This window comes from Antechinus flavipes, chromosome 5 (assembly GCF_016432865.1).
Source record: "Antechinus flavipes isolate AdamAnt ecotype Samford, QLD, Australia chromosome 5, AdamAnt_v2, whole genome shotgun sequence".
Lineage (NCBI taxonomy): Eukaryota > Metazoa > Chordata > Mammalia > Dasyuromorphia > Dasyuridae > Antechinus > Antechinus flavipes.
This window is the reverse complement of record NC_067402.1, coordinates 161,855,105-161,883,059: the sequence shown is the minus strand read 5'-3', so window position 1 is coordinate 161,883,059 and position 27,955 is coordinate 161,855,105. Positions and strand designations below refer to the sequence as shown.

The window sequence follows — 27,955 nt, the reverse complement described above, 5'->3', positions numbered from 1 at the left end:
AGCCCAGTGCAACGCTTCCTATCACTCCATCTTGATTCCTTCTCCTCTGATGTAGCCTGTATTGGACATGAACTCTTTCATCAACCAAAGATCTGAAAGGTAATTTGTATCATGCTCCTTTAATTTGTGCTATCTTTTTTGTCTTAATTCCTATTTCAATTTGTAATTCATCTTATCATATGATGTGAAATATTGGTCTGTACCTAATTTCTACAGGATTACCTTACAGTTTTTCCAGCAGTTTTTGACAAAGAATGAGTCTTCTCATAAGTATATGGATTTTTAAAAATTTCTTTGACTCTAGACTACTATGTCCATATGATTCTCTGTGTTATTTATCTAATACGTTCCACTGACATGTCTGTTTTTTAATGATTTTTACCAATTATTTCCTATTTTTTTCATTATTTCTTGTAAAATTTTTAATCTTTTTGTTTTTCCAGATGAATTTTATTATTTTTTTCTAGCTCTATAAAATAATCTTTTGGTTGTTGGATTGGTATGACATTGAATAAATTAGTATTGTTGTTTGTATTTATTCAGCTTATCCATGAGCAATTAACATTTCACCATTTGGCGCTGTCATTATTTCTGTATTCCCTTTCTTCCTATGTCTTGGTGGTTAGATTCCTAGATATATTCAGTAATTATGTTTACATGATAATCTTTTTTATTTTTTCATGATGATTTTTTTTTTATCAAAATATATGGAAATGCTGATGGTTGTGGGTTCACTATGTGTGGAAAAAGGGGAAGAATTTACAGATTAAGCACATATTGATCAGAGACTATTAGCTAAAGTAGATCAAACCTATAGACCTCAGTTTTGGCTTCTCCGAAGTCACGTGATTTTAGATAGGGCCTGGACCACATTCCATTGTCCAACAAAGGGATTATGTGGCCGAAGAGGCTGTATATCACCTTGTCTACTACCTTCCATTGACCAACTAGGGGAACAGTAGACTTATGTGACCAATCACAACATATAGATGGTCGGATTTTGGAGGTTCTTTGTCTGAAATGTATAAAAGCTGTAAGCATTTTCAAGGCTCTGGCCCTATGCTGCTGTGAAATTTGGCTCACGGACCACGATGGGGGCCGCTTCTCAAGATTGTAATAAATAATTCTGCTATCTATGAGTGATCTCTGTAGTAGTCAAATTGGATAGGTCTTTTTGTCCCAAACAATTAATGATAGTATTTGGATAGCTTTATTCTGTATGATCATGCCTATTTAATACACAAAGATAATCTTTGTCTTAGTCATCAAAAGATTTCATGCTAAAATTGTGCCAAATAATGTTCAAAAAACCCTGTAAAAAACTATTGTAAGGGACCCCTTCCATCATAGACCTGAATAGAAATTCAGAAAACCTCAGCAATAGGAAAGCAGGCCCCTCAAGCAAAGCACTTTCATAGTAGTGAGAGAGCATATGTAATATGCAACTCTGTGTAAGGAAGCAGCAAGAGTAGAAAGCTCCCCTGAGAAAGTCCCAGAGAGCGCACCTTAGAAGTCCTGGAGAGCACCAGCAAGCAGAAACCGGTAACCAAGACAGCACTACAACTCTGAGACCAGGACAGCCCAGCAGGATCTTGCTAACTGAAACCTAAGGATCTGGGGACAGATGTGTCTAACCTAGGAGGAATAGCTCAATACAAGGACTCAGAAGACCCAGGATTGGCATCAAGTGGATCTGACCATTCCACCCCAAAACATGATAAGAGGTAGGGTCTGGACATGGCATAAAGCTCCAATTCAGAAATTAATGAATAAATCAAAGAAAATTGGCCAGAATCAAAAGTCTTCACTCTAACTTTGAGACTCAAGAGAGAAAAAATAGATATTTCACAGAGACTACATAAATACTTGAATATAAGAAGTTAAAGCAAGAGTTAAAAAATGAAATAAAGCCGTGTATGAAGGAATTGAAAGAAAAAAGAGAACTTAGAAGGGAAAGTGGTCACCTTTGCACTAAAAATGGACTTCCTGAAAACTAGAATAAAACAAACAGAAAGCTATGACTCCATGATGCTTCAAGAAATGTTGCAACAAAATCAAATAATTATAAAAATAGAAAATTATATCTGATTAAAAAATAAAACCAACTGCCTTGGAAAACAGATAGCTATTTTAACAACCAGTAGGCTCTCTGAACACCATGATTTTTTTTTTTTAAAGCCTAGATTCTATATTTCAAGAAAACATAAGTGCATAGTTCTCTTAGAATCAGGGGACAAAATAAAGGAAAAATCCCACTAATCTTTTCTGAAAGGAACTACAAAGGGAAAAGTCCTAGGAATATCATAGTCAACTAATATCTAGAGCTCTTAAATCAAAGGAAAAATTACTTCAAGCAACCAGGGAAAATTATGTCAATTAACAAAGAACCACAGTCAGAATCACACAAGACCTGGTACATTTTATAATAAATGAAAGAAAAATCTTAGAATATTGCCTTCCAAAATGCAAAACGTATAGCTTTATAGTAAAAAATAACAAACCTAGCAAAGCTGAGCATAATCACACAGAGAAAAAATATGTGCCTTTAATGCAATGAGCACTTTTATGAATTTCTAATTAAAAGATTAGAACTACATAAGAATTTTGAATTACAGAAATGAGTCCAGAGAAATCTAGAAAGGTAAATTTATTTGAGCAATTGAAAAAAGCTGTATGATGATGATGTAAAATTGTACTAACATTCTAGGAAGAGAAGAAACAAATATCTCTTCACAACCCTTAATGGGATTGAAGAGTACTGAGAAAATTTAAATAAGAAAAACAGGGGCTTCAAGAATGAGTTGCTTCTGTTCTGAGGATTTTAAAAGGGAAAAGAAAAAGGGGAAGTAAAAGGAATATACTAGTGTTAGAAAAGATAAAAAGGTTGCAATTTGCTATTTGTTATAATTTAAATATATGTGAAAAAAAGAATTAAAACATGGAGAAAAGAGTAGAAAGAATGGGCATCAGATTAACCTTGCTTTTATTGGAAATGGACAAATTAAAGTTGAACATACAGATGTTTTAGTGTTAGAATACATCAGATTTAACAAGAAAACCAAGATAACAAACTTCCAGATCTTGAAAAGGACATTGAAAGGAGGGTAAAAAGAAAAGCAAAAAATTAAATCTAATTAGATACTTTAAATCATATATACTCGTGTACCACAACACTCTTGTGCTGCCTGAACCAGATGAAATGTAATTGAAAAAATATTTAACAAAATAAATAAAAGTATTAAAAATATAATTAATATGTGGTTTTCTAAGCCAATATGTGGCCCATAGGAATCCTTATATACAGATTATTAACTCTTGTTTTTATTTGAGTTTGACACCGCTGCCTTAGATGGTCTCTTATAAGACAATTTGGGAATAGCTGAACAAATCATGCTATATAAATATAAATGAATGAATATTATTGAGCCATACAAAATTATGAAAGAGAAGTTTTTAGAGATGTCCAGGCAACATAAGCTTACAGCATCAGGAGAACAATTAATACAGGAGCAGTAACATTTTTCAAAACAAAATCTGAAACACTTAATAACTCTTATCAAAACATTAGCTAATAATCATGTTTCTAGAGGATCAATGATGATATATCATGTTCCCCACATTCTGATAGGTGATAGACACAAGGTGCAGACATACATTTTTGAACATTGTTACTACACAGAAACGAATTCAGAAAAAAAAAATATATCAAAGACAGTTTTGAAAGTAGTATATAGAATTTATTGCTTTTGTTCAGTTATGTTGTACTCTTTATGAACTCACTTGAGATTTTCTTGGCAAAAATACTAGAGTGGTTTGCCATTTCCTTTGCCAGGTTATTTTATAGATGAGGAACTGAAGCAAATGGGGTTAAGGGATTTGTCCAAGATCACACAAACTAGTACACATCTGAGGCTGGATTTAAACTTATGTAGATGTGTCTTCTTGATTCCAGGGCAGGCACTCTATCCACTGTACCACCTAGCTGCCATTGAATTTATTATCTATTTTTATAAAGAGCATGTCATATGAGAGGAGATCCGTAGTTCTACCTAGTATCTTTTTGTGTACTGCTGTGGGTATGGAAATGTCCTTTTGGGGGTATCTAATTTCAGAGGTTTATTTTTTTTTAAATTAAGATAAACAAAAGCTATCTGGATTAAAGAAAGTATTTTGCATTAGTAGAGTCTACTGTTTGTAAAGATTTATTTTGCTTCCCCTTGACATTCCATTGGGAAATGAGAGAAACAAAAAGATATACCCTCAAATGCCCCATCTCCTGGAAATTCTTTTGGAGGGAGATACAAGATAATTGTTGGTAAGAGATGAGGATCAAACTACTACATTTATAGGCATTGCCTTCCATATGCAGAAAGACTCGGACAAACAAGAATAACCTAGCTCTACATAAAGGCAGGCACTGATTTGCCTTGTTTCACATATATTTTAAAGCTTCTGGATTCCCTCCCAAAGGGAGAATGTTGTCACAACTTAGGCCAACTAAAAGTATACACCTGAATCTAAGTATAGTTAACTATCCTAGGGAAAAAAAATTTTTTTAAATTTCAAAAGGATGACTTATTATTTTTTTTTCTCCATCAAGGCCAGAGGTCCTGTAGCAAGAAGGGACCTCAGTTTTTTTTAGTTCATTCTTTGAATTCCATATAGGAGCATACCAAAGCATTTTAGTGAGGTATTACTTTATTCCCTTGGTAAAGATACTTAGATCTGGAAATCTCTTTTCAGTCAGTTGTTGGTGACTAAATTTTGAGCTGAAGAAACAATTAGTCATAAGTAGAAATGGTTTTAGGGATAACTTAATCCAGTTCCTTTGAGGAGGAATCTGAGGTTCAGAAGTGACTTTCAGTATACGTTTATTCCCTTCAATGTCCCAAAGGTTTGTACTATCCTGTCTGGAATGTCTGCTCCATAAGTATCAAATTTGATTTAATCTATAATAATCTTCTTTACTCCTACTTCCCTCTTTAAGGAATAAAACTGGGTTCTCTCTTGGTGACACAGCTCCCTCCCAAGCCCCACCTCCTTTCTATCCAGAACTTTCACTGTTGCTCCTCCTCGATGCCTGAGATGGAGTATGTAATGAAATCCTTCTACCTTCAGTAGCTTCTCCTCTTTTGAAGTTCACTCAATCCATAGCTATCCCCAAACACAATTCTGGTACATGTGGTTTCCTGATCTGCAGATCAGTTCTCAGTGAGTTCAGGTCCTGGCTAACCGCCTATTTCTCCTCCTCAAGGCTTGCCTTCATACCAGGTGATTCAACATATATACAGAGCTTCCCTCAAACACCCTAATCTGCTAGTTTCTCAGTTTATTCATTTTCCATAATCTCCTCCTCCACTCCATCTCAGTTAAACACAGAGGTAGTACCAAACTACCTCTTGATCTTGCTGTCACCCATAAATATATTATTTTCATGTACATGAAAATTCTATGAAATTCCCTTTTCTGATCAAACAATTGTCATCCCATCTTTTTTGCTTTACCCCAGATTCCATTCTCACTAAGAGAATGTGCTCATTAAGACCTCCAATCCTGAATCTTTTCAGTTCTTTCCCTGGTCATCACCTCTGGACTATCTAAACTTTCCTTTTTTTCTCATCTTTATGTTTTGGTGAACCAGTTCAGTTTTACTCTCTTCTTTTCTCAAAATCCTTGCCCTTTTATCCTCTCAGTGACCTTGCTCAACCAAGATTTAGCATTGGATTACTTTCTTCTTCTTCCTTCACTGCTATTTACATAATCTTGAACTAAGTTGGAGGAAAAAAACAAAACAAAACATGTGCTGACAATTACAAATTTGTGTAATAGTCTCAGTTGGGCCCTTACTGCAGCAAAACAATTTTTCGTACTTCCCTACTTGCCTCACTATGTCATTTACCATCTTTTCCTTTTCCAAGCCTTTTCATGCTTTCTCAAATCTCAAATGATTTTTCTCCTACTATCTACTCTGTTGAGAACTTTGTCTCATTTCTTTGAAAAAAATTGAGACCTTTCTATGAGAGCTCCCTCTTATTCCCATCTAGGTCTGTGAGCTGTGCCTAATTGCTTGGTATAAAAAGAGGCTCTTCAGAATATTTGCAGTGCTTCTTCCAGACCAGAAAAACCATCCATGTCCTTCCAAGAAACATCTTTCTCCTTCTCTTCCATGCAGGTAAACATCTTCTCACCATGTCTGCTTTTGCTTTAGCTTATACTACTCTGTAGTATGGAGTAGGTCTGTTATCATTAAGGGAGATATGCCAGTATGATGATTCAGAAACGAAAATCTGATTTTCACCCAAATTATATCTAATATCCATGGACTTTCTTAAGGCTCAGTTTTGGACCTCCTTTTCTCCTTCTATACTATTTCATTTGATGATTTCACTTAGCTATAAGCTTAATTATAATTTCTATGCTACTTGTTAAATTTATTTATCCAACCCTAACTTCTCTCCTGGCCTTTAGACTTCTATCTCTAATTGTCCTTTGTATATCTTGAAGTGGTTGCCTCATAGACTCATGAAACTCATCATGCCCAAAATTGAACTCATGATTTTTTCCCTTATAATCTCCCCATATCTGAATTTCCCTATTTCTAGGAGATTTTGTTTTGTTTTGTTTTATTGGTATATTTTTACTTTTTACATTCTTATTTGAGTTCGAATTTCTCTCTCCCCAGCCTTTCTCCCTCCCCATTTAAAAGAAAAGCAATATTTTATCAATTATATGTGTGAGGTCTTATGTAATATATATCCATTAGTTGTGAGAAAAAAAAAAAAAACACCAAACCTCAAACTCAATAAACAAAAATAGAAAGAACAACAAAGAGAAAAAAGTGTGCTTCAATCTGAACTCAAATTTCATCAATTCTTTGGAGCTGGATAACCTTTTTCATTGTGTATCCTTTGGAATTATCTTGGATCATCGTCTTGTTTGGAATAGCTAAATCTTTCACAGTTGATCATTAAAATATTATTACTATTTTCATAGTGCTCCTGGTTCTGCTCACTTTACTTTGCATGGATTCATATAATTTTCCCCAGATTTTTCTGAAACTATCTTGTTCATCATTTCTTGTAGCATAGTAGTATCCCAATATAGTCATACAACACAACTTGTTCAGCTATTCTCCAAATTGATGGGGAATCCTTCAATATACAATTCTTTGCCACCATGGACAGAAATGTTACATATAAGTTTTCCCTTTCTTTGATTTCTTTGGGATCTAACCTAGTAGTGGTGTTACTGGGTCAAAAGGTATGCACAATTGGATTGACCTATGGGTGTAGTTCCAAATTGTTCTTTGGAATGATTGGACCCAGTTCATAGTTCTATCAATAGTGCATTAGTGTCTTTTTCCCATATCTTCTCTAGCATTTGTCATTTTTCTTTTCTGTTTTATTAGCTAATCTCACAGAGATTAGTGTTAATCCCTATGTGTGGTGTTGCCTCAAAATTATTTTAATTTACATTTCTCCAATCAGTATTGATTTAGAGAATTTTTTCATGTAACTCTGATTTCTTCTTCTGAAAACTGCCTATTCATATCCTTTAGCCATTTATCAACAGGGCAGTGGTTTTTATTTTAATAAATTTGACCCAGTTCTCTATATGTTTGAGAAATAAAGCTTTTACCAAAAACAAAAAAACAAACTTGCTCTAAAATTTCTCCCATAATTTCCCCCTTTTCTTATAATCTTCACTACTTGTGTAAAACTTCATATAATTACAATTTTTCATATTTCTTCCCAAGATCTGATTTCTTGTTTCAAACTCTTCTTTCATAGATCTAATGGATATAGTGTTCCATAATCTAATAATTTACTTATATCACCCTTTATATCTAAATCATTTACCCATTTTGATCTTAATTTGGTATATAACGTGAGTTTCTGCCAAACTACTTTTCAGTTTTCCCAGAAATTTTTGTCACATGGCAAGTTCTTGTCACAAAAGCTTAGATTTTTGTTTTATCCAACACTTGATTACTGTGGTCATTTACTACTGTGTTTTATGTACCCAATCTATTCTACTACTCTACCATCCTATTTTTTAGCCAATATCAAATATTTGATAATTCCTGGTTTGTAAGGCAGTTTGAAATTTAGTACTGCTAGGTGGCTTTCCTTCACATTTTTATTCATTAATTCTTTACCTCTGTTCTTTTAGATGAATTTTAAAATTATTTTTCTTAGCTTCATAAAACAACTCTTTGGCAGTTGATTAGTATAGTACAAAATAAATAAATAAAGTAGAATTGACATTTTTGTTACATTGGCTCTTTTTACCTATGAGCAATTTAATATTTTGCCAGTTGTTTATTTAGATCTGGTTCTATTTGTGTGAAAAGTGTTTTGTGAAGATGTTCATGTTGTCCCTGGATTTGTCTTGGTAGTAGAAATTATGTTGCTAGCAGTTGTTTTAAATTGAATTTCTCTATTTATATTTTCCTGCTGTTTTTTTTTTTTAAAGCAACATAGAAATGCTGTTTATAATCCTTCAATTTTGCTAAAGATGTCAATTGTTTTAACTAATTTTTAGTGGGGTTTCTAGAGTTCTCTAAATATGCCAACATATTGTGTGCAAAGTCAGATAGTTTTTTCCTCTTAACCAATTTTTATTTCTTTTTTCTTCTTTTCTCTTCTCTACACATATAATTGATAAAATATTGCTTATCTTTTAAATGAGGAGGGAGAAAGGCTGGAGAGAGAGAAATTCGAACTTAAATAAGAATGTAAAAAGTAAAAATAAATCAGTAAAACAAAACAAAACAAAATCTCCTAGAAATAGGGAAATTCAGATATAATCAGGGAGATTATAAGGGAGAAAATAGCATTCCTAATACAATATTGAATAGTAGTGATAATAGACATAATTGCTTTACTCCTGACCTTATTGGGAAGTATTCTCATTTCTCTTCATTACAGAAGATGCTTGCTCTTGATTTTAGATAACTACTACTTATTTTAAGATAGGTTCCATTTATTCCTGTGCTTTTTAGTGGTTTGTTTTTTTTTTTAATAGGAATGGGTATTATATTATGTCATAGGCTTTTTTGGAATGTATTGACATAATCATGTCGTTTTTGTTATTGATATGGTGGATTATGCTTATAATTTTCTTAATAGTGAACCAGCATTCCTGGTATAAATCCTATCTGGTCATAAGGCATGATCTTTGCAATATATCACTACTTTTTGAATCTATATTCTTTAGAGAACTTTATTTATAATTTTCTTTATTTTTGCTCTCCCCAATTTAGGCATGAAAATCATATTTGCGTCATAAAATGAATTTAATAGGATTCCTTCTTTATTTTTTTCAAATAGTTTACATGGTTTTGTGACTACTTGTTCCAGGTCCTGGGAATTTTTCCATAGGGAGCTCACTGATGGCTTGTTCAATTTCTTTTTCTAATATAACATTATTTAAGTATTCTGTTTCCCGTTTTATAATGTAGACAGTTTATATTTTTGTAAATATTCATTTCCCTTATATCTTCATTTTTATAGGCATGTAATTGCATAAAATAACTCATAGTAATTATTTCAATTTCATCTTTATTGGTGGTATATCCACCTTTTTCGTTATTCATATTGGTAATTTTGTTTTGTTTTGTTTTGTTTTTTAAATCAAATACTTTCTCTATTTAGTTGTTTCTCCTGACTTTCACCCCTCCCTCCCCCCAAATCAGCTCTAAGTTTTATTTATTAATTCAATGCTTTTCTTACTTTTAATTTTTATTTAACTTACCATTGATTTTCAGGATTTCCATTTGGCTGTTTCATTGGGAATTTAAAATCAGTTTTCTTTTTCCTCCTAGTTTTAAAAAAATTGCATGCACAATTTATTGATCCATTCTTTCTCAATTTTATTTAGAGATTATAAATCTTATTTAGAGATAAAAATCATTTTCTCTTAAGTACATCTTTGGCTGCATCTCACAAATTTTGCTGTTATCAGATTATTGTTGTTCTCTTTACTGAATTATTGGTTTTTTCCATGATTTGTCCTTTGACCAGCTTAAAGGGAAGTAAAGACTTTGAAAATTAAAAAGGTAGGAAGCGGCCTCTTGTAAAGGCCTTTACATGCTTAACAGAATACTTTATATTTGATCCTGTAGGTAGCCTTTAAGTAATCTATCGTCCAGTTATAACCAGCCTTCTTTCTGTTTTTTATATGAGACACTTCCTTTCTAGACTGTGCATTGGCTCCTTATACCTTGGAATGTTGTACGCCACTCTTCCCATCACTCAGCTTCTCTGGCTTTCTTTAAGACTCAGCTCATGGTGTTTTCTGCAGAAGGCATTTCCTCCAGCCTTACTTCTTACCCGTTAGTCCTGTCCCTATGACATCGCTCAGTTTACATTATAGTTCATATAGGTATGTAATTAATTGCATGTTTTCTCTTTTAATAGAAAATATGCTTCTCTCTTGGAGAATGGAATATTTTTTCCTTTCTTTATATCACAAGTGCTTAGTATACTGCCTGGCACGAATTTTTTTTTTTTTTAAAGCAAATAGAGTTGTGTAGCAAGTGCTTAATATTTGTTTATTAGCTGACTGGGCAACTCTAAAACACAAAAAGTGCCAATTTCCATTAATGGGGGAATATCCTTCTTTGAGATTTCCCTATGTAAATGAAATCACAAATTCCATCAGTATCTCATGTGTCTCTCCCAAAGAGAAACCCAAAGTATCTTAGCTGTAGATACGATGCTGAAAATGAGCCTAAGGGTGTAAGGATGTTAGGCTAATGTTCAGAGATGACCACTGTCAGTTGCCAGATTGCAGTGAACTATGCAAATGTGTCAAAGTATCTGGCATTAAGGGAAGGAACATACAAAACCTTGAAAAGCCACCAGGGATCATTTCACTTTGAAAATGCTTTAATAAGTGTTGACAACACTGTTTTGCAAAATGTAAAGGTACTATACAAATTCTTAATACAAAAAGAATAAATTAAAAGCAGATTTTTCTTTTTAGATTCTGCAACTTTTTTCTACAACATACATCTTTTTAAATTGATTACAATCAAACAGAATCCGGTAAAATCATTTTACATGCTCTACAGTCAGTTTCAGGAGCAATCTAATCTTCCCCCCATTTTTTAAACTAGAATCCATTTTACACAACTTGTAATAAAACTATTGACATTAATGTATATGTAAAACTTTACACCTAGTTAACTAAGCAGTAACTGGTCATCTTATAGCACCTGGATGGAGTTTGCTATGTTTGGAACTAAACTAATACTGAATGAAAACAAATTGAATTTTTTTCTTTAACATTTTCAACACTCAACTGCATATAATAGACTTTTAAAAAATCAACCTGCCTCACAATATAGTCTGGTGTATCTGTCAACACCAGTTTTCTGGCTAAACAGGAAATTTCATACATGTATCCAAAGAATGCAATAGTGGCTTTAGATCAGACCAGGGGCTTAATATTTCATTTTATTTTTTAAAAACAAATACGGTCATATAAGAAGTCTGCAAGTGCTTGTATACAATAGTTATAATGTTTCCCATTGTTTAGCATGTTAATCTCAAATTACTAACATTTTATATACATTTGTATTAATTGAATGCAGCTAAACAGTAAAACCTGTTTTACTTAATCTCCTGTCTCTACTACCAGACTGGCATGAAATTTGTCTGGTATTCCCCATCCTTGTCTCTCTTCCCTTCTTTCCTCCAAAAAAAATCCTAAATAGGTTTTTAGGAAAATTTTTTTCCTCGTATCCCTTTTGTGGCAACACAACTGGATTAAAATCTGTCTTAATTTTTGATTCTTGACAATATTCACTTTAGAGTCTACAATTTAGACTTAACAGTTGTATAAAAGTACCATATATGGAGTTGTCTCCTTATTCCCCTTGTCCCCTTTTGAGTTTTCTGTCCCTTAGAGTCTCATTCCCAACCAGCTCCCTACAAAATTACTGTTCAGCCTGATTTTAGTCCTGCATTATTTTTAAAGGGGGGGGAAGGGAGACCTAAAAAGTCTAGTAATGTTTAATAAATCAGGACAAGGAAGAAAAATTAAAATGTTCATAAAAGTAATTAAACTTAACAGGTAGACAAAAATATTTGGTAAGCTAAAAACTGACCAGCATTTATACTGAACTGCATATCTCCAAACAATCTATAAATATGAATGCTTTTCTACCAACTGATTTTCCTGATCTCATCATCAAGATGAGAAGGAAATGACACACAGTACTTTACTATGCAGATATTTGATGATGTGCCCAGATTCTCATCTTCCCTCCCAGACCTGGGTTCTGACTTCTCCCCACTGCTCCACTAGACTTACTGCCTGAGCTGTAATAAATGTTCCACGATAAATTGTTTACTTTCTGGTTTTAGTATTTTGGTTCTTACCCTCCTGGTCTGGTAGAGTCTATTGTTATTCTTGGATCACACACACACACATATAAACAAAGGATTATCCATTTTTTATTTTTTTCTTTTTCTTTTTTTTTTTTTTAAAGTTTTATTCTAAAGCTAACTTCAGTTTTGCTTTTCCACAAAATACTCCCAATACCATACCCCCTCCCTCTGGCCCGCCCCCCTGGCTGTTGAATGCCTTTCCAATAGAAACTCATTATCTGCACAGAACAAGTGGAAAAAATGTCTCCTGCTCCCTCACCTTCCCAACCCCACTTGTGGCAATAAACCCAGCCCAGCACCTCTGTGGAAACCTTGTTTGTGCCGGCGTAAATAACTCAGTGGAGATTGTGCACTTGTTCGGTAATATAAAAGTACTTTTGAGGCCTTTGAAGATTGATGGCTTTCTAGACAGGTAAAAAGCATTGCTCATAATACATGTAAACTTGCAGCCCCTTTAAATCACCCTTTTTTTTTCCCTTCACCCATTTTGGGCACCTACAGACAAATCTATGCGTCAAGGTCATTGGTAATGTTTTTGGTGTTATTGTCCCATGGGGAGGTTTTTTCAAAAAAAAAAACTGTGCCATGCCTGTTGGCTAGTAGACAGCCTACTGGAAATCTCACATCTTAAGAGCATAGTTGTATTCTTTAAATAAGCAACACATTAAGTAACTGGGTGCTGAGATCTGAACCCTTTGCTACACAAGTGCTAAATGAACATGAAAAGACCTACAACAATTAAATGCTAACGTAGCTTTACCACTTGGATGGATCACAATGTGCTTTTAACCCTTGGTTTCCCACAAAAAATGAAACGCCTCCTGCATAAAAGAGGATATGATTTTATGAGTTGTTTCCATGATAGACTGCTTGACCACAACCATGAACAGAAAGTGACTACCTGTCTCGTACCCTGCTTGTTCAGCCAGGATGAACAGTACTTGAACCTCCTCTGTTCCCCCCTCCCCCCCACATATTTTCCCATCTGTCCAGATTACTTAGGACTCTGGGGCAGTGGTCCTCTCCAAGACCAGAGTATCTTTACCATCCATTACACTGGCTTGGTCTTCTAGGCTTTTTGCTGAAGGGGAAATAGAGGTAAAGGGGGGCCGAGGAGTAGGGACTCTCATTTCTGGGAGTGATTGAGCAGGTGAAAGGAGCTTACGAAAAACATAATGCCCTCCATCTCGTGGCCTTTCTTTTTTGTTGGTTATTTTTATTTTAATCTTTGGCAGCATAGAACTGATTGTGATCCTCTGATGCAGCTCTGAAGTGACAGGCTTCCTTTTTCATTCCCCCCAAACTCTTGTATTAAAAAAACAAACAATTCTTCAGGTGTAAACTCTGAAAGTCCCACATCAGACATCCTCTTCTGGAAGTGCTTGATTGGCCTAGAGATGGCAAGATGGGCACATTCTTTCTGGGTCCCAGAAGAGTCACACTGCCCTTATTTCTCTCTCCAGGGTCGTCCCTTTGTCACCCTCCCCCCCAATATCCTTTTGTGACGTGGACCTCGATGCCAACTCTTGATTGTCCCTGACCTGGGGGAATCCGTGGCAGGAGGGCTGGAGGCAGCCATCAGGGATGCTTCTAAGGATTTGCATTTGGCTCTCTGTGGGCTAGAGAGCCGTAGGACACACAGTGGGACCGGAACCTTCCAAAATGTCTCCTCAGTCAGGTTTTAAGGGTGAGGGGATGAGGAGAGGGGAGGAAAAAAGTGCTAAGAGCTGAAGCTGGTGCAGGGTGACCGTGCGTCTGGGTAAGGCAAATGAGAGGCAGTGAGGTGATCTCAGAATGGCATTGAGAGATTGCAGCCCAGCTCATTCACACCAGAGTCCCGGGCTTGGCTTTGTCCTGTCCATACCACTGGACATCAGCTAGTTCTGGATAGAGGGGAGAATCCAGGAAACAGCTGTCATTATAACTCCTGCAAAGAAAGCCCAGAGGAAAAGCAATTAAAAATGGAAATCTCTAGCGACTGGCCTTGGGATCTCTAGGCACATTTGAACCAGAAGATAACATTGAGCACTTGGGTACTCACTCAAAGTCATTCCTTATCTTTTCATTTGTTGGTTTCTGCTGTGTGACTCAATGACTCAAACCCTCTGGGTCTCAGTTTTCTCATCTCACGCCACTTCTAGCTCTAAATCCATGATGCTATGACATATTAATGTGCATATAAATGGTTATCTGATGGTATGGAATAATTTAAAAATTTTAAAAATTAAATTTTCCTATCAAAAGTCATAGATATAATTATTTTAAGATAAAATTTTAGAGAAGCAGAAGAGTCATAGGTTATATATTTATTTATAAAAATTCTTAAGATTGACTTTCTCCAAAGGATCATTAAAAAGTTTAAACTCTTATTCTGGTTAAGCAGAAACCTTTAAAATGTATTTGTTATATGGTGAAAATGTGTGTATGGATTTTGGATTGTGTCTAGGGGGACTGACATTTTAAAAGGTCACTATACCCTTACTTTTCAGATGGATGTCCCCAATAAGATAGTGAGATAATTATTATATATTATTCTAGAGGAGGGATTCAACTCCTATATGAAAGAACCAGCTTCCCTAGAGCATTACCAGACAACCTAGTCTCCATTGGTAGTATCTCTAACTTCTAACCTGGATTTTTGAAGACAAGATAAGGCAACCACTTCTTTTTCCATTTTTTTAGGTATAAAGGTAGTCTTGAGATTCAACTAATATGATTAATGTATGAAGAGATCAATCAGGCTGTCAATACAATTAAAACTCCCTCCTCCCTCATACCTGGAAAATCATCAGATTTAGAACTAGAAAGAGCTCAGAGAGCTTATACTCTAATCCTTTCTTTTCCTGAACCCCTGTAGTAAATATTCTGCAGGACAGAACCAGGTCAGAGAGTTACATAGGTCCTGTTGGTTCCCTTTCTTTCAACTTTGGCATATGGTGATTGCCAATTGGGTGAAGTGTTGGCTTTTAATCTTAGCATTCATTTCTTGTATTAGATTTGTGTAATCTGTGAATTCAAAGCTGCTGATGAACAGCTTTTCCTCTCCTTATACATCTGTGTGCCTTCATTGACTAAAGATGGAGGTTTTAAATTTTGTTTTCTTGTGATAGATTACATTTTTAGTGATAAACAATGGTAGTACTTATTATAAACTTAAAGAAGCGATGAATTCGTCAATATGTTTCCTTGCCTACCCCTTTGGATTATATCCCCCTCATCCATCATTAAAGAAGTTCAAAGAGAAATGAGACCAAAGAGCATCTTAGTGATGAACAGTCTTCATGAATTCATTGAAGGCCAAGAACAACTAGAAGTAATATTTTCCTGTTTGATTTGCTGACCTCTCTGGTAACTAGCTGGTGAGTGAAGGAGCTCTGGGTTTTGTAAATGTTTCCTGTCTGAGCTTTTACATAAAAATTCATGCAAGTTGGAAAATTCAAAGACTGCAATCAGAATGCCCATGGATTCTAATGAGAGTCATGTGGCTCACTTGAAATGTTTAAGAGTTAGCTAGTACTACTTAAATGTGGCTTCTGAAGCCAGATGCAATAAAGGCTTTTCATTATGAAACTGGTCACAGATGTTGTTATCTTTAGGGAGTAAACAATGGATACTGTTATATCCATCCAGCATTCTCTGCCCTAGCTTAACTGACCTTTTCACTGGGGCTTGGGGTGTCTGAAACATTCTTAAAGGAAAAGAAAGCTGGGTACTTTAAAGATTTCCTTTAACTTCATCTTGGGTGTTTTGGTTTTGACATCTCCTTACTTTGGGAAAGGAGCAAGATGAATCTTAGTAGGGGAAATTTTAGAGTACAGAAGAACCTTCTTAAGGAACAACCTAAAATGTTAGAAATGTATTTTCTAATGTCTTTTTACCTCATGTCTAATCGAAGTTCTTTGTTTCTTAGTGTTTTATGAGAAGTATTAATAATGGATCGCTTCCTCCTCTGCATATCTTTAGAACTTTGTGTTGCAGTAATTTATTATTTACAAATGTCTTATCTGGAACAATATTATTTTATGTTGCTGTCATATTTGCTATGAAATTCTAAGCTCCTTGAGGGCAGGGAGTATATCTAATATATCTACCTAGCTTTCCTTATGCTGTATACAGTGCTTTGAAAACATTCAATATATTTTTTTAATAGAATGTTGGTAATTTTCATTTATAATGGATTCTGGTTTAAGGGAAACTCAAAGTATTCTTGACAATATTAAGTGAAAAAAATTTCCGTAGGGCTCATTAGAATGCAAAGCACACTCTAAAATATGAAGCTTAATTGCATTAAGTTTGATCAGTGTTGTGTTTAAACTAGACTCCGACAATTCTTATATTTAATTTACTGTAGCTGTAGATATGGTCCCTTTTGTGGATCACACTGCCTCCTTGTGTATGAGCAATGAATTATTCTTTGACTACATTGGGAATCAAGAATCCCTATGAATGGAAGTAAACCCTGAGATATCAACCTGAAGTATATCAGTTGTGATTAGTTTAATTTTCAATTCCTTTTCATTAATTTTTTGGAGAAAATAGTGAAAAATGGAGCTTCAAGAACAATTTGATTCATCCATAAAGAGTATTTTCTACTCATTATTATAACACATGACATTTAAAGCCACGTATTACAAAGAATTGTGGCTTAAACCATGTATGCATCTTTTAAGCTGGTAGAATCATTAGGATAGAGATAGTACTGGAAGCAAGATAGAGTCCTTAGAATCATATTCTACATGAATTCACTGTTTGGACAAACATGGTACATTTGGACCAAGACACCAAATCTATACAAGTGTATAAATGTGTGGTGCTTTGTAAATTGAACTTATAATAAGAATTTTAAAGTAGGATAATTATTCACTTTACAAAGAATTTAGATAGGGCTCTCTTTAAAGAACATAAGTATAGGGAATCCTTGCTATCAAAAAAAAAATTGCCAATTTTATATATGGAATCTACTTTAAATGGGTACCAACATTTTATAGTAAATAGTTTAAAAAATTTTCTAGAACTTTATCTTGGGGGAAAACCAGTAAAAAGTATTAAAATGTGTTTATTTTATACTTAAAATTTAGGTTATAATGACAACTAAGGACTATTTTTTAGAATGAAGAAAGAAAGAAGTGGTTTAAAAAAATTGATGCATGACTACTACCTATTTTGTTCAGTTTCTTTCTGTTCTAAACCCCTAAAATATTTCTTAAGGTTCCAGGAGTTCTATAATTGAGAAATATTTTTTAACTGTATACTTTGTGTCTCAGAGGATTGTGCTCATCTCCTTTCTGTATATTCTTTCCTTCTGTGCTTCCATCTACTCTCTAGTGGCTTCAACTATTACTTCCCTTTGGAAAATCACTTCCAAGTTTATTTTTTTTAGTTCCAACTTCTCTTCTGAACTCCAATTTCAAACTCACAAGTGGATACTAAACAGTTCTATTTGGATGTCAAACTGGTCTTCAAGTTTAGCCAATCCAGAACTAAATTTCTCTTTTCCCCTAAGCTATAGGTAGCTTTTCTTTTTAACATCCTTCTTGCTGTTAAAAATCATCAGAATTAATGCTTATAATTCTTCCCTCCTCTTTGCTTTTTTACAACTAATAAACTAAATTAATAGTTTATTCCTTTTTCTAATTCTTTCTCACATAATCCTTTCCATTTCTATCTTCATCTTAGTTCAGATCCTTACTTTGTTTTTCTAAAGTTATTTTAATAGCCTAGTCACTAGTGTTTCTTTTCCTCACTCTGACACCATCTCATGTATTTATAGTCTGTTTTCTATATTGGTGTCAGATTAAATTTCCAAACGTACAAGTCATCCTTCCATTCTTCTACTCAAAACCTTTCAATGGTTCCCATTGCTTCATGAATAAAGTCTGAACTCCTTAGCCCAGTCTTCAGAACTATTATACAATGGCCGTTATTCTCCCAGCCTCTTCTATTCCCTCTCTGCACCAGTCAGAGTATACTATTTGATGGGACTCATATCATGCACACAAAATATTCAGTGTGGTGTAGGACATAGAGATCTGACTATGAAGCCAAAAAATCCAGCCTGGAACACACATTATCTGTATGACCAAGTGAATTAGAGCACTGAATGGTTAAGACATTTTAAGAGTGTAAATTGTAGAGAAAGGTTTGACTTGCATTGGTAGAGGGAGTTTCCTTACCCGGAAAGGTATCTTACCATCCTTTTCCTATTCCAGTGAAATCATAGATCAGGTCCCTATTCCTAATCTTATCATAAGTTTCTCTTTGATACTTCAGCTTCCCTTTGACTAGAAAGCCATGTTCTATCTTAGCCTGTTGAAATACAGTCTCTCAAATACCAGCGCCTCTGTGAAATCTTTCCTGATGCTCTGGTGAGAAGAGATTCTCATTTCTACTGAACTCAAATGGTATTTTGAACTCTTCTTATAGTATTTAACATATGTTGTTTTCTTATCAGTAATTTAATTTGTACAGTTATTTCTGTACCTGTCATGCTTCCTATTAGATTTTTAAGCCCCATGAGAATATATTGGGAATATAAGATCATAAAATCTTCGCATATGGCACAAAATATTCTATATAAAATGTCCTCAAGTAAATAATTTTCTTTAATGAATGAATGGTATCTTTTGATAATTCTTATTACTGTTATAAATTTGACTTTTGCATTATTTAACTTTTTATATGGGAATTTTTTTCTGCTCCATCTCATCCTTACCCATTCCCTCTTCCTCCCACTGAATTTCCTGAATTCTGGCCTCCAAGTGCTTTGTTGATTAAATTAATTTTTGATGAATTAAAAAAAACATCCTTTTCAAGATCAAATTAGAAGGCATGTATATCTTATATCAAAATAGCACAAACTATCCTTTTGTCCTACATTATGAAAAAAAATATGAGAGGACTATAGAACTGCGTGGATAATTATACCTGATGCACATCAACAGCTATACATGTATCTAGAAACAGTACACAGTTATAATAGTTTCCATTCCATTCAAATATTTTCTTTTAGCTATTACGGTATGATAAATACAAACACATCTGTATCATATCTGAGAGCATAAACTAAAGGGAATTGTCAAGAGGAAAGGATTGTAAGAACAAAAGATTCCCTTACTATACCTCTATTCATCAGTACTTTGGTGAATTGGAGACTCAGACTCATCCATAGTGGGTGAGTTTTCTGTTGCTTCTCTGAACAAAGGAAAGCAAAGGAAGGAAGAGCAAAGAAGTAATGTTAAAGAAAAGAAGTGACATAGACATTGTTAAGAGTTCATTAATACGGTAGGAAGAATAATTGGTGATTATATTTGCATTTCAGAATGTTAGTGACATACAATCAATGGTTTACATAAATTTTCATATCACCTAATTTAAAATAACCAACTTTTTAGTATAACAAGCTGACTGCCAATATTTACTTGCAGTTCTCTCATTTTTATTTTTCACCTTTTTTTTTTTTTTTAAACTAAATCATCACCATGCCACAACATGCTATATAACTTCTGGCTACTCATCACAGAAATAAGGCATCAGATTTTCAAAATTGGTTTTTAGGACTAAAGTATTCAACTTTTGTTTCCGGATTCACTTAGATTTCTCAATGGCTAGAAATAGTTAGGGAATCCTTTGAAACTAAATGTAGATGGAAGTGTCTCAGGGAATATAAGGAGGGATACCCAAGAATTTCTAAAGCAGGATAATCATATGTGTGTATGTATGTGTGTACGTGCATATGTATTCACAATTTATATACACATGTCTTTTTATCTTTGGCACTGGATTTCATCTCTATGTAGTTCAGAGTAATGTTTTAGAATATGAATCCTTATATCAAAATCCTAGAAGTTAAATGATAGATGAAATGAGGAGTTTGCATCAATGTCTGATAACTATATGCAGTTATCCCATTTTAATCTAATGGAACCAATATTTAATTGATCCTCTGAATTCCTGGTTAATCTATTTGGATCCTAAACTTTCTCATATAAGGAGGAGTTGCTGAGTTCAGTGCTTTATAGAGCCAGCCTTCATGGTTTGTGATAGAGCCTTCAAGAGCCTGATGAAGACGTCAGATCATTTGGTTTTCTTAATTCAATTCAATTAAAACCTTATTAAGGACTACTCAAGAGCTAGAAAAGTGGCTCTGAAATAGTCAACAGAGAGCCAAACTCAAAATTCAGGAGACCCAATTCAAGATGTCTCTGATACATGCAAGGTAGGCAAATCACTTTACTTTTCAGAGTTCCATGCAATTTTCTGAGACTTTACAGAAGAACAATTGTTATTCTGTAATCTATATTATTAAAGCAAATTTCCTTACCCAGAGTTCTTTGCACATGTGAAAACACACGTCTTTTAAATCACACATTTTAAAACAAAACCACAAACAAGACCTAAGTAACTGAGCCTTTAAATAGTTTTTGAACAGTAGATAAGATGGGGATATACAGTTATAGACTTCTAAACTTCCTTATACCTGAATGCACATATAATAATATGGACTTAATAATAACTGAACTTAACTATAATTTTTCAGGCCAAATAATGAGTGCTATGGCAATAGATAATTCAGTCAAACAACAAACATGCATAAGAATCCTATCGGTTCTATTAATTCAACAAGGGAACAACTAAAGATTAGTAGATATTCTTCCTTTTTATAACTGTAAGAAGAATTCATATTAGAGATCTGTTAAGCCTGTTATCAACAGATATTGGTAGAACTATGCATACCCCCTTTGGGATATATTTCAGGCCCAAACCTTCAGTGGGCTATTAGATAAAGATCAGATACTTAAATTTAAATTTGTTCAAGGGGCTGCCATCATCACAGGGCCCTAATTTGATTTTCTTCAGTGTGAGGGAAGTAGGTGGGAAAAACCCAAGGAAACCCAATCATGTCATCAGAAAGATAGATGAGGTGCTCGGGGCAGCCAAGCTGGGATAGGACTTCAGAAGTTGGCACAAAGACAAATTTGCTCATCTGGAACTGAGGGAAATTCATGAAACTAAACAAGAAGGGGCTTGGAGATGACTAATAGGAATGTGGTGGCAGGTAATGGTACCTTATGGTGTTTCCATTCATAGTAAGAAGTGTTATGTGTAAACATACAAACTATCTTATCCTCTTTTTTAATGCTAGAGAATACCTTTTGCCCAGTACCCCTCCCCTCAGTATTGCTCTTAATCTTACCCATTGTCTTGTTACTTCTCCCCACTTTGGAAAGATGTTATTAACCATTTCTTGGTTACCCCTCCGTAGGACAGACACTGAAAACAGGAGAAGGGGCCCAGATGGCACTCACCCAGATTGCCAGGTTAAGATGTGGTGTGGACTGCTTGGGGGAGTAGCTCCAATTTCACTGGAAGGTGTTGAGCTTCTCTGGCTGTGAGGTAAGGCAGCTACACAGGGATCCAGAAAAGAGAGGAAAAAAATGAGTCAGAGCCAAGTACTGGAGAGTGAAAGGATTTGAACAGTGGAATGCTATTGGCCACCTTCATGAAGGAAGCACACCAGCAAGAGTTCTCTGCCCCTTTTTTTAGGCTTGGTGTTCTGGGGGACCCTAGAACCAGGGGCTTCAGGTGAGGAGTTTCCACATTCTCCTGTTATATTCCTGGAGAAGCCCCTCACAACACAGGGCTTTCCCCCCCGCCCTTTTACCCAGTGTAGGGGTTAAAAATAGTCTGCATTACTTCTGTGAAGAGAGGCTTCAAAAAACTGAGGCTTTTAGACCTTGTCCTCTAGACCAAGCAGTCCAGGCCAGATGACCTTAACAGGCTCTCCCAACTCTGTAACAGTCTGAAATCCTGTGATCCATAGAGCCCTTCAGAAAAGGGATAATTGTCAAAAATTGATTTTATTATCTTATGACTTGGGAACTCATTATAATAGTATATATGGGAATACTTTATAAGTAAAACCATTTTAAAAATAAGGTCCCTTCGGTATACTGACAACTAAATCCGTTCTGGTGGGTATAAAGATGGTTATAAATCTTATAAAGAATTTGACTTGATAGCAAACAGATTTTTAGCCCCTTTATATCACTTTATTGCTAGAGGTTCTTAGCCAGAAGTCAGTGAATTTATTTTTAAAAAATATTTTGATGATTATTTCAATAAAATGGGTTTTCTTTGTAATCTTATGTGTTTGCATATATTTAAAACTTTTTTTCTGAGATACAGTCCATGGCAATAAAAAGGTTAAGAACCCCATATTTTCTGACTGGCAGGATGGAGAAAATAGTATAGGAAATTCCACATTCACCTTTACTATATTGCATAAAATTTACTTGTATGGAAGCTAAAATATAGCTCTGTCATCACATACAAGAAACAGGAGATCTTTGAAAAGAGCAAAGAAAATCCTTGTAGCTGCAGTAGGGGGCTGTATCAAGAGGTGTGGGTGTTTTTTAAGTTGTATTTGGTTTCATTTAGATGAGTACAACTTATAAAAACCATACGTTTGTAGTATAGATGAAAATTTTGGTCCCCCAAGTAAAAAATTTAGAATGGTTCTTATCATTGGTTAAATGTGACCCTAACATACTTAGTTTTTTTTTTTTTTTTTTTTACCTAAAAGGGGCCCCTCTTCTTGTGGGCATTCTTGAAATAAAAGGGCTACTTACAGGGGACTTTGCTGAATTTATGCTCATGTTCCATGCCTCCTGTAAGACATCTCTAGCTGTCCCAAAGATGGGCTAAAAATAAATAAATAAATAAAGATCTGTGGTTTTTCAGATTGGGCTTCTTGATTTATAGCTAAAAACCACAAAAACAATGTCTTAGCTGGTGCTCTTTCAAGATAGGCTACTGGACAGGTTTTTACTATCTAAAAAGAACATAAACAATTGCATTCATTCATCTTCAATGTTTATAAACCTCCTTTCTGTTGAGGGAGCCATTACATGAGGATTATGTTTTTTGAATGACAGGATACTCTTCAGTGGATCTAAGGGAACTGAAAAGTTTTCATTCTTTGTCTCTTATGGTTCCTTAAGAGACCAATGGCAAGTATCATCAAGTCTGTTTCAAATGTGGAATAAGTGAAGAATGAGTGTAGAAGTAATAATCCCAGAAAATCTGAAGCTTCACATAATGCAATTAATTAAAATGATGTAAAATACTTAGTGTGACAGTGTAATGTGATAGCGAGAACACACTGGTCTTGGAGGCAGAAAGCCCAATTGATCCCTTGGCAAGTTATTTAAATTCTTTGAGCCTCAATTTTTTCATCTGTAAAATGGGAATGATAATTATAATAATTCACAGAATTAATGTGAAGAAAGAGTTTTGTAATTAACGTATAGATTCTGCTACATTAGTTATTATTGTTGGCTAGTATGAAAAACCAACAAATGGAACTTTAGGAACCTGGAGACACTCTAGTTGGTAGATTGGTTTTCTTCCCAACATTCTGACATATCAGTACCAATTATTTAAAGAAATTGCCTTTTCATCCAGATCCTTAATTTTGTGACTCCAGAATCAATCTTTCCAGTTTCTAGTTTTGATTTGGAATTTCTAATCCTTTGAATTCCAACACCAGAGCTGACTCTTTTTTCAAGTGGTGAGCTGGGAAATTGTCTTTATTCCAGACCACTAATGGGCCACTCCATGGGAAGTGACCTGCTGCACTTTATAGGCTTTAAATATTAATTTCAAGAGTAGCTTTAAGGACTGTGGCCTCTTTGGGTGGTTCAGTCTGCCAAACCTTTGGGATTATTCTCTGTCTCTCTAGGGGAGCCCAACCCTGTCCTAACTGTTCATTAACTGAGTCACTGCACAGACTCATGAGTCAGCTCAGATGATTACTCCTGGCTCTGCTGCTTCCTCCTCAGGGCTCACTTTAATAGCCTTCTGTGGGCATGGAGTATTCTATCTCAATATATCATTTGAATTTCAAGTGAAGGTTAAAGTCTCATCTGGCATTGCATTAAATCTAAACTGCTCATTCCTAACTCCAAGGAGTCACACCCCGCCCACCAGACAAGTACATTTTCTTTTTCCTGCCCCATTCCCAATGACGCGTTCCTCACTCTTTAAGAGATCAGTTCAGAGTTTCTTGTCTCATTTCATGCATCCCTGCCCTCTGTCCTTCAAAACCTACTGGATTTTCCACTCAGTTCCACATCCAGCACAATGTCGTCTGATACCTTTACTCCTGTTCTAAAGAAGTATACTGCATAGATATACTACTCATAAGAGCAAAAAGGGTAGATTAAGAGTTCATCTAATCCAACCCTTTCATCTTACAGATGAGGAAACTGAGACCCAGAAAGGTTAAATGACTTGCATAGCAGAGCCAAGATTTGAGCTCAAATTATAACTCCATATCCAAAAAGATACCGTAGGAGGAAAAGGGTGTAACGATAGATTAAACTCTAATTTTAGGCTATATGCCAGTACATTTTTATGTTGTTCTGTAGTTGGGTTGTAGGTAAGCTCAGAAGCCAAGAGCTGGATTGAGGAAAAATGGGGAGAGTTTAGGGAAGGGTTCTTAACCTTGGATCCAGAATGTTTGTTTTATTTTGTTTTTGACAATTTGGTAACTATTTCTGTGCAGGGAAGAGATTAGGTGTTTGGTTTTTTTTTTTTTTTTCACTGAAGCAATTGGGGTTAAGTGACTTGCCCAGCGTCACACATCCAGGCCAAATCTGAGCTCAGCTCCTCCTGACTTCAGGGCTGGTGCTCTATCCACGGCCCTACCCAGCTGCCCCCAAAATAGGTATTTGTTAAGCACCAGCTATTTGCCAGACACTGTGCTTAGCACTTTACAAATATTTATTGTCTGATTTGATTCAGAGGATCCATTTCATGGATTTTTCATGTTTGTTTTTTACGCATAAAATTTACTTTTCTTCCGAAAAGGAATCCTTAGGCGCTGCCAGACTATCCCAGAGAACTGCGACATAAAACAAGGTTAAGAAGCAGTGAGTTACGGATAGTTTGGAATGGAAAACTTAACAGTGACCTTGGAGTTAATTTTCCTTTTCCTCACTGTGCTCACAGAATCCGAGTCCCTGCTTTGGTTCTCCAAGCCATTACCCCGTGCCCCCGAAGGCCCCCATGCCCCCAAGGCCGCCATGCCCCAGAAGGCCCCCGTGCCCCCAAGGCCGCCGTGCCCCCGAAGGCCCCTGTGCCCCCGAAGGCCCCTGTGCCCCCGTGCCCCCGAAGGCCCTGTGCCCCCAAGGCCGCCGTGCCCCCGAAGGCCCCCGTGCCCCCGAAGGCCCCCGTGCCCCAGAAGGCCACCGTGCCCCAGAAGGCCACCGTGCCCCCGTGCCCCCAGAAGGCCCCGCCCTCCCCCTGCTCTCTCACCTGATGTGGCTTTGCACATCTGAGGCATTCTCGTTACCCTGCTGTGAGCCACGAAGGTACTCTGAGATGAAGTACTGTACTGGGAGCCGCTGTCGGAGGAGGTGGAGCTGGTGTGCGACAGGCGGCTGTGCTCCTTGTGGGAGGCCGTGGAGCGCTGGTACCACAGCCGGAGCTCGTCCGACACCACCGTCCGGCCCGAGCCCTTGTCGTGGGGGCCCTCCCGGCCCAGGGACGGAGTCCGAATGATCTGGGAGCGCGAGGGCGTCAGCCGCACGGCGTCGCCCTCGTCCCCGTGCCAGCTCTCCTTGAACATGCCTCCGGCCGTGTAGGAGTTGGAGGTTTTAAATTGTGCTTTGACGCTGTAGTGTCCCTCCTGGTCGTTCTCCAGGCTGCGCACTACCACGGGGGTGGAGCTGCCCTCGATGTAGAGCGGGTACTCCTTGATGCGGTACTGCGAGGAAGGCTGGCTCTGGCTGTGGAGGTAGACCCCGTGGTGGCCTGCGCCGTTCCGGGCCGCCAGGTTGGGCATGCTCCCCGAGTTGGAGGAGACCAGGTTCCCGGCCGACTTGTGCCGCTGCCGCTGCCGCTCCCGGGCCTTGGACGGCGAGTCCTCGGCCAGGGTGGAGTAGTTGGGGTTCATCTGGGCCGGGTAGTAGTGTTCGGAGCTTGAGTGGCTGGTACAGGAGGAGCAGTCGTCCATGGGGTCAGAGCCGTTGCTGCTACGAGTCCTTGGGGTGTAGAAGTCGGGGCTCCCGGTATCGTTCTCTGAGCCCAGGAGCTTGCCCTGTGATTCCAGGCTGGAGCTCCGGTGCCTAAAGTGCAGTGCTAAGCTGTGCAGTCTGGTGGGGCTGATGTCAACGGACCTGCGGAAAAGCATCGCAAACATGGGTGTCTGTCCGGGAGCGGCGGCCAAGCGGGCGCGGGAGGCGAGCTACCCCTCCCTGGGGTGGCCCCAGCTCGTAGGCCGGACGGCAGAAAGAGATCTTAAAATGCAGAGTGGGGAGAGCGGTTTAACCATGTTAGAGTCTTTTGGAAACCAGAAGGAATGAATCAGTTCATTCCTCAAGGTTCACCACAAGGCTTTGATTCTGTGAAGGGCATAGAAATGAGACGAGGCGCAGAACACACTAGCTAATTGGTTATAATTCATGCTAAAAGAAAAAAATCCTCACCAGTATTTTTGTGGGGTTTTGAAAGGCGTATTAACTGTACCTCCCCCCCCTCCCAATCAGTAAATACCATTCTCTAAATAATGTGAAAGAATCTGCTGCCAGAAATACTTAGTGCATCATCACTCCCTGCCATCCCCCTGCACTGAACCAACTAATTAAAATATACTAAGTTCTGGGTAGGGAGGTAATTTTAAAAATGTAAGACGGAGGCTTTGCCCTCGGGGAGTTTATAATCAGTTCCTTCTATGTCAAGAAGTTTATGCACAAAAAATTAGCAGGAAACTAGACTTTTAACTATTGACTAAATGAACCTAAGTGCCTAATTCCTTTCCTTCTGTGTCTAAACTTTTTGACTACTCACTGATATGTATGCTTATAATTTGAAGTTAGTGAGAATTCAAACGTGTATCCTGCCAATTTAGATAAAGTAAACTTCCAGTGTGGCATCGATTTGGAAGACCAGGATTCAAATCCCTACCCTCCCACTTGTTAACTGTGAGACCCAGGGAAGGTCATTCTTCTTTTGGCCTCAGGCTTCTCCTCTATAAAATGAAGACAGCTGAGATAATCTCCAGTCTATGATTCTATTAAATTAATAGGATTACAGAGAAGAATAGTTCAATAAGAGATATCTGTAAAGTAGAAGCACTTTTTTTTCCCTTAAAAAACAACTGCTCATAAAATAACTCATATATTCTTTAAAATAGTTCCCCCAAGGATCTGTTAGACAATGTTTTGTTAGCCTACTCTTAAGGTGATCTTAGATTCCATTTGTTATTGAATAGTAAAGTACTTCCAAATTTTGATTAGGCTTCCCCCAAATTATTAAGTCGGGGTCCCATTATGCTCTATTGAGCATTTTGTGCTTTCAGTTGCTTGGATAGTAATTTATTCTTTAGTATCATTGCCCAGTTTTCCAAGAAAGAAAACCAAGTATTTTACAGTCATATTCTTCACAGGTTGATTGACCTACCTGAAACCCATCACTGGGCCAGTAGGAGAACTGACAACAGAGGCCCTGATTTCCATGCCTGTGCTTGGCCTGTTGAGTTAAAACAAGCTTCCCAG

General features: G+C 36.6%; 1 protein-coding gene and 1 long non-coding RNA gene across 5 annotated transcripts in view; one reads left to right on the top strand and one right to left on the bottom strand.

The window, feature by feature from the left end:
* Nucleotides 1–105: 105 nt before the first annotated feature.
* LOC127538915 (uncharacterized) lies at nucleotides 106–27,955 on the top strand. The gene is made up of 2 exons (XR_007947781.1): nucleotides 106–6,172; nucleotides 27,847–27,955. It is a non-coding gene; the product is annotated as an uncharacterized LOC127538915 (long non-coding RNA).
* FRMD4A (FERM domain containing 4A) overlaps nucleotides 10,875–27,955 on the bottom strand; it is a 737,403-nt gene continuing 720,322 nt past the window's right edge. For 3 of the 4 annotated variants that reach the window (XM_051962747.1, XM_051962745.1, XM_051962748.1), the window contains exons 21-23: nucleotides 25,716–26,578; nucleotides 21,704–21,800; nucleotides 10,875–14,325 (exon numbers count right to left, since the gene is read on the bottom strand). In XM_051962747.1, the coding sequence (XP_051818707.1) occupies nucleotides 14,223–14,325; nucleotides 21,704–21,800; nucleotides 25,716–26,578 (1,063 nt within the window). In that variant the 3' untranslated portion in view covers nucleotides 10,875–14,222. Of the gene's footprint in view, nucleotides 14,326–19,517; nucleotides 19,590–21,703; nucleotides 21,801–25,715; nucleotides 26,579–27,955 lie in introns of all 4 variants that reach the window. The other variant, XM_051962746.1, reaches the window with a different exon arrangement.